The sequence below is a fragment of the Dipodomys ordii genome, unplaced genomic scaffold (genome assembly GCF_000151885.1).
Source record: "Dipodomys ordii isolate 6190 unplaced genomic scaffold, Dord_2.0 Scaffold68, whole genome shotgun sequence".
In the NCBI taxonomy this organism is placed as follows: Eukaryota; Metazoa; Chordata; class Mammalia; order Rodentia; family Heteromyidae; genus Dipodomys; species Dipodomys ordii.
Window position 1 is genome coordinate 6,755,636 of NW_012267284.1, and position 7,333 is coordinate 6,762,968.

Here is a 7,333-nt window from a genome sequence, read left to right on the forward strand (position 1 = left end):
TTTTTGGGTCAGTCGTGGGAAACTCGGCCTGGGCACTGTCCCTCAGCTCTTCAGCTTAAGGCTAGTGCTCTACCACTTGAGCCACAGCACCACTTCCAGCTCTTTCTGCTTATATGATACTGAGGAATTGAACCCAGGGCCTCATGCATGCAAGGCAAGCACTCTACCACTGAGCCACCTTCCCAGCCCCTCATGATTTTTATCTACACATGTATTTGTGAGGAAGGCCATTAGCTTTAGACTGAGTGTACTATCACATCTCAATCCGCCAGCTGGTTAGTTGGTTTTATCTACAAAGTATGTCTTAGTTTTTTTTTTTTTGTCCGTCGTGGGGCCTGAACTCGGGCCTGGGTGCTGTCCCTCAGCTCTTCAGCTCAAGGCTAGTGCTCTAGCACTTGAACCACAGTGCCACTTCTGGCATTTTCTGCTTATGTGGTGCTGAGGAATCGAACCTAGGGCCTCATGCATGCAAGGCAAGCGCTCTACCACTGAGCCACCTTCCCAGCCCCAGTATATCTTAATTTTATCTGATTGATTGTCTGCATCCTGTCAGCTCCTCTCACTTGCTTGGGCCATTGCCTTTGTGTCTCTTCTAATCTGTTCTGCCTGCACAGGCATGTATGACTTTTGTAAAATATGTAGCTCCCTACTAAGCTAAGAAGTAAGAATAAAGCTGGTAAATCTTTTTTTATTTTTTTATTTTACAGTGCTTGGGCTTGAGCCAGGACCTCAGGCATCATAGGCAAGTGCTCTACTGCTGAAACAGGCATCCTCCCTGAATCCATGGTTCACACCATGGCCCAGGTCCTGGGTAATTTGGGTTCTGCCTAATTCTGCCATCTGTTCTAGTATGGCTCTGCCCCTCAGCCACACAGCTGAAGCCACACAGGATTTTGGCTTGTCTTTGAACATGCATGGCAATTTCTAGTCTCAGGGCTTTTGCTTTGAAATATTTGAATGACTGGCTCATTTTCATTCCTAAGATTCTATCTTCAGAAAAGTCTTCTTTAAGCCTGTTGTCTCCCCCCTCGTTCCCACCTCTACTTATTTGTTCATAGAACTCTTCCCCAGTTTCAATTTGTGTGTGCGTGTGTGTATGTGCTTGTATGCGTGTGTGTGTGTGTGTGTGTGTGTGTGTGTGTGTGTGCACCTCTCCTGGGGCTTGAACCTAGGGCCTGCTCATGAGCTTTTTTGCTCAAGGTTCTGCCATTTGAGCCACAGTTCCATTTCTGGAGGTAAGAGACTCACAAGCTTTCTTGCCCAGGTTGGCTTTGAACTGTGATCCTAAGATCCCAGTCTCCTAAGTAGCTAGAATTACAGGCACGAACTATTAGCATCTGGCTCCCAGTTACAATTTTTATGTATTTGCTTACATTTAATGTGTGTGTGTGTGTGTGTGTGTGTGTATGCATGCACGGGTGCATGCATGTGTGTGAGTGAGTGTATAGCATTATACCCTCTTTCAAGAGGATAAATGCCTTGCCTGTCTTTTTTCTATCTTCTACATGTCAGAGAGTGGAGTAGATATTCCACTGTCTACTTATTTGTCCATCCACCTACCCATCTACCCACACACCCACCGACATATAGGAACAGTCATTTGTTACTTTATGATGGGGATCTATCCTGAAAAATGCATTGGTGTTTGAACATCATGGACTGTATGTATACAAACCTCGATGTTAGGGGTGAATTATTTGACATGGCCTTGTGATACAATCAATATATACAATATATATATACACATCGGCTGCTACATGCAGAGAATGCCTTTTACATTTTAAAAAAATTATTAGAAGGAATACGCAAAACAATTAAAACCATAATACAGTATAGTAAACACATGACTGTAACAGTCATTTGTTATCAGTTCTTTATTGTCATTATTGAACATTATAGGTAGTATATAACTACAATAGGCAGTACAGGAGGTTTGTTACTCCAGTGTCAGCACAAACATGTCATGTGTTGGGTCCGTGTTACATACTTCCATGGCCATGATGTTACTAGGTGGTAGGAATTTTTCAGCTCAGTGTTAATGTTTTTTAACCCTAGTGTTTGAGGATGGAGCCCAGGGCCTTGCCGTCCTTGGCAAGCTGCCTACCCAACCTGCCTCACCTTTCTTGTACCTGTCCTGGGGTTTGAACTCAGGGCCTAGCATTGAGATTGTGTTTTTTTTCCCCTCAAGGCTGGTATTATACCACTTGAGCCATAGTTCTACTTACAGCTTCTTGCTGGTTAACTGGAGGTAAGAATCTCATGGACTTTCCTGCCCAGTCTAGCATCAAACCAGAATCCTTAGATGTCATCCTCTTGAGCAGCTAGAATTACAGGTGTGAGCCACAAGCACCTGGCTCCTAGCCCCCTTGTTGACCACCATCATGTATGCTTGTGCTCTGTTATGTGGTAAATGGGTGTGTGTGTGTGTGTATTAAATGAAGACCTAAGTATTACCCTTTTCTTATTTCCCAGTTGTAGGGTTATGTTCCCAGTGAGGTCCTGAGCTGTTTGTGGGTATGAGCTGAATCTTACACATTTCCTCCCCCCACACTCTTTTTTTGTTAGTTGTAGGACTTGAACTCAGGGCCTGGGTGCTGTCCCTGAGCCTCTTTTCTTTTTTTTTTAGGTCCGGTCATGGGGCTTGAACTCTGGGCCTGGGCGCTCTCCCTCAGCTCTTCAGCTCAAGGCTAGTGCTCTAGCACATGAGCCACAGCGCCACCTCTGGCTTTTTTCTTTTTTGCTTATGTGGTGCCGAGGATTCGAACCCAGGGCCTCATGCATGCAAGGCAAGCGCTCTACCACTGAGCCACCTTCCCAGCCCCTCCCTGAGCCTCTTTTGCTCTAGGCTATCCTCAATTGCTACAGCTTTTTTTGAGTAGTTTATTGGAGATAAGGATCTCACAGACTTTCTTACACGGGCTGGCTTTGAGTGGTGATCATCAGATCTCAGCCTCCTGAGTAGCTAGGATTATAAGTGTGAGCCATAGTGACACATTTTTTTTTCTTTCTGTTTATTCTGTGTACTGAGCGAATCCTGAGTTTAATGGGCAGGACTTTGGGGATGTATACTCAGCCCTTTGGAAATGCCTCTGCTGGTCTTTAGCTTGTTCCCTGGTAGAATATTTGTTGACGATGCCTCAGGACTGGGATGGACTGGCCTTCACATGTCTTGTGTTCTCAAACGCTCCTTTGTCCCTCCATTCTCAGTCTTCTGCGAGGGAGAGTGAAGATGCTTAAGGAGCGCCCAGGGATGGCGGAAGAGCCTCAGCAGCACATGGGGGTTCCTGTGGTGAAGCTGGAGAAGGAGCTGCCCTGGGGCAGGGCGAGGGAAGACTCCAGTCCTGAAACCTTTCGTCTGAGGTTTCGCCAGTTCCGCTACCAGGAGGCAGCTGGTCCCCAGGAAGCCCTTAGGGAGCTCCAGGAGCTCTGTCGCAGGTGGCTGAGGCCAGAGTTGCACACCAAGGAGCAGATCCTGGAGCTGCTGGTGTTGGAGCAGTTCCTGACCATCCTGCCCCGGGAGTTCTATGCATGGATTCGGGAGCACGGCCTGGAGAGTGGCAAGGCACTGGTGGCCATGGTGGAGGATTTGACGGAGAGTGCGCTGGAGGCCAAGGCGGTGGGTGAGAAGAGGGCCTCCAGGTCTTGGTTGGCGTGGGGCCTAATGAGTGGAGAGTATAGAGGAAGTGGATGAGGCAGGAGTCTCCACAAGAAGAGCCATTCCCAGGGAAGATGCTGGTGTGTCAAAGGACTGCGATGTGATTATTCTGAGTCCCCCCACAGACCCAGCCCTTCTTGGGGGGGATAGTGCAGGGGCCTATAGCTGTGCTGTCTGCATGTCTGGGCCCCTGTGACAGAGCTGTAGTGCTGTTCTCATGGTATGAAGGACTTACCATATGCTGCTTCCAGACTCTGGTTGTGTTTTGGTCACTGCAGTAGTCATTTGACAAGTCCCATGCTTGCCACACTGCTGGGGTCCCTCTTGTCTCGCCGGAGAGTCCTAAGCGAATTTGATTTTCACTCTCAACAACGCAGGGGCTTAGAAGTGGGCTAGGAGGACTTTGTTTTGTGGCTGTATCTTAGAGTAAGGTCCTCCCTTCACTCCCTCCTTCCTCCCTCCCCTGGCCTCTCTCCAGGTTGTCCTCTTTGTAGAGCAGCTGTTTCTCACTGATCCACTGTAGACTGTAGGCATTGTCTTTTTTCTTTGAAACTTCAGCTTTGTCAGCTTAGGAAATTTTTCTTGCAGTGAATGTGGTGCAGTTTTGGGCTGTCTGTGATGTGGAGCATGGGGATTCTGCCTCTGAAGGCAGCAGAGGGACCCTTGTCAATTGGCTTGCACAGATCCAAGTTGCTCTGGGCTCCATACAGGGAGTTGAGCTTCCTTTCCAACTTTTCTGCTGCCCTGGGAAAAACTCCCTCTCTGAAGCCATGGGGTCCTTTCCTTGGTTCCCTTAGTAGGTTTCAATTCAACTCCCTTCTTTCTTTTTTTTCTTTTTTGTGCCAGTCCTGGGGCTTGAACTCAGGGTCTAGGTACTATCCATGAGCTTTTTTACTCAAGGCTAGTGCTCTACCACTTGACCCACAGCTCCACTTCTGGCTTTTGGGTGGGTAATTAGAGATGAGAGTCTCAGAGACTTTCTTGCCTAGGCTGGCTTCAAACCTTGATACTTAGATTTCAACTTTTACTGGGTAGCTAGGATTATAGGCATGAGCCACTGGTGCCTCATCTCCTTTCTTAATGGCCTTGACCAATCCTGATACTAATTGGTGTTGGGGACTGTCCTCAGGTTCCATGCCATGTGCTGGGAGAGCAGCAGGAGACAGCCCTTGGCCAAGGCTCTTGGGAGCCAGGGGTTCATCTGGGGCCAGTGGAGGTTAAGCCTGAGTGGGGGATGCCCCATGCGGAAGGTGTTCAAGGCCTAGACCAAAGCACCGACGAACAGCTGAGTCAACATCGTGGGGACCGGACACAGGCGTTTCCGGAGCAGGGTAAGACGCAGATGGTGAGGACTGAGGAGCCTGGAAACAGTGCCCTATGGCCAGCCTCCTTTAGAAATCCAGTAGAGGTAAACTGAGTTACCTGCAAGGTGTGACTGAATTCCCAGCCACTTGGTCAACCGAACTGAACACATGGTGTCTGGAGGGGATGGTGGAGTTAGTGTTCCTTCTCCTTTCCCTTACATCCCTTCTAGAAAACACTAGGAAATGTGCAGCTGACATCAGAGCACACCCATATGTGACTTTGTTTTCTCTCAAAGAGAGTTGTTCATGAGTGTGACCAGGGAGTTTGACTGACCCTGAAGAGCTAGGACAGTCAGACCCCCACCCCTGCCCCCGGATGTGGGTCACTCTGGGGCCTGTGTGTTCCTGAGCTGTTGTGTGTTGAATGGGTGATGCCTTTTAGAATGGACTGACTGACAAAGTGCTAATCCTTCTGTCTTTTCCATCCCTGCTCAGCGCTGCCTATCCTCCCGCCAGGTCCATCTCTCCCCACAGTGAGTGCCAGAGAACAAGAGATGGCAGCTGGGTTCCTTACAGCAGGATCCCAGGTGAGCAAGGCTTCCTCCTCTTTTGGAAATCCTGATCCTGCTTAGACTGGGGTTCTCGTTCCCTGAGGTTTTATGCTGTCCATAAAGCCAGCCACTGCCTTCCTAGCTGTGATGGCTCTACCACGTTGTTCTTGCTACTTCATCATGGTCCGTGGTTAAACACACCAGCTTATGCTTGGACCCCAAATCCCAGACTGAAAAAGAAAAGCTCCAGATTAAGAAAAAAAAAAAAAGACAATGTAGCATCCACTAGTTTGGATTTTGCAGTCTGTCTGCCTCAGCCATCCGAGTGCAGGGATTACAGGTATGGACATCATACCTGGCTGAAGTTCCAGACTGACTGTGGCTGTTATTTTCTTCCTCATGAGAGGAGAGATTGCTACTGAGGAAAACCTGTGTATGGGTCTGGGGAAACTGCTTGTTTGGAAATAGCTGCCTTTTGTGGCACTGGGCCCTGAGTGGGGGGTCCTGGGTGCTAAGCAGTGTCTCTGGCTCACACTTGTCTTTCAGGAATTGGGGTCTTGTGAACATGTGAACCTGCCACACACAGGTTAGGGTTCGTGAGAAACAGAGCTTCTTGCCACAGCTTGAATCTTCTACAGGGTTTACAGAGGTGCCTTTTTGAGTGGGGCAAGTGTTAAAAATATCTTTAAAAAGCCATACCTTTAGTAAGTTATATTGTTATATACTTGTACTCTCAACTTCTCTAGAAGCTGAGGCAGAAGAATCATGAATTAGAAGCTAGCCAGTGTTCTTTGATAAGGGAAAGGGGTTATTTGGTAGAAAAAAAAGGTGTACATTGGACCCATTGGGAGCTGCCTGTGGAGAGACTTGATGCCTTTGCCATTCCCCATTTGATTTCCAAGGACATGGTTTGCAGGGTGTAGGGAAGGGTGTGGGCAATTCTCCCTGTGTTCAGAGCCTCCCTTCACCCTAGTGGTTCCTCACGTTGTAGTGTGACACAATTGTTAAAAAAGTTGCATTTATGTATTTTCTTTTTATTAGTATATACTAGTTGTCCATTAAACTGTATACCGTATCCCCCAGCCCACTTGACTTTTGGCATAACAACATGGCATTATGCCTAAGACAGCAGCTTGGGGCTCTGAAGCATGAGGGCGGATGTGGGATGCCCAAGCTGAACCAGCTGAGCACTCCCTTAAGCTGTTGGGAGGTGGGTTGTTTCTCTCCAGGGCATCTGCCTTCCTTTGCTGAGTCCTTCCTGTGTGCCCCAAGGAGCACTTTCTGGGGACTCCTGCATGTTAAGCTAGTGCGTGGCCACTTGAGCTACACCCTAGTCTTTTGGTTTGTATTTTTTCTCTCTCTCTTTCTATGTGTGTATGTGCCAGTCCTGAGACTTGAACTCAATGTCTAGGTGCTTTCCTTGAGTTGGGTTTTTTTTGGGGGGGGTGTTGGTTTTTTTTTGCTTAGGGATAGTGCTCTACCACTCGAGCCACAGCTCCACTTCTGCTTTTTGCTGGTTAATTGGAGATAGTAGTCTCATGGAGTGTCTTGCCCAGACTGGCTTTGAACTGCAGTCCTCAGATCTAAGCCTCCTGAATAGCTAGGATTACAGGCATGAACCACTGGCACCTGGCTATATTTTCTTTTCTTTCTTTTTTTTTTTTTTTTTTGTCGGTTGTGGGCCTGAACTCTGGGCCTGGATGCTGTCCCTCAACTCTTCAGCTCAAGGTGAGCACTCCACCACTTGAGCCACAGTACCACTTCCATTTTTTTCTGCTTCTAGCGGTGCTGAGAATCGAACCCAGGGCCTCATGCATGCAAGG

The 7,333-nt window shown here is 48.0% G+C and overlaps 1 protein-coding gene across 1 annotated transcript in view; it reads left to right on the top strand.

Annotated features, from left to right (window-relative positions):
- Zscan25 (zinc finger and SCAN domain containing 25) overlaps positions 1-7,333 on the top strand; it is a 14,289-nt gene that overhangs the window by 2,617 nt on the left and 4,339 nt on the right. Inside the window, exons 2-4 of the mRNA XM_013023423.1 lie at positions 3,208-3,616; positions 4,785-4,986; positions 5,455-5,546. Of these exons, the coding sequence (XP_012878877.1) occupies positions 3,230-3,616; positions 4,785-4,986; positions 5,455-5,546 (681 nt within the window). The 5' untranslated portion in view covers positions 3,208-3,229. The remainder of the gene's footprint in view (positions 1-3,207; positions 3,617-4,784; positions 4,987-5,454; positions 5,547-7,333) is intronic.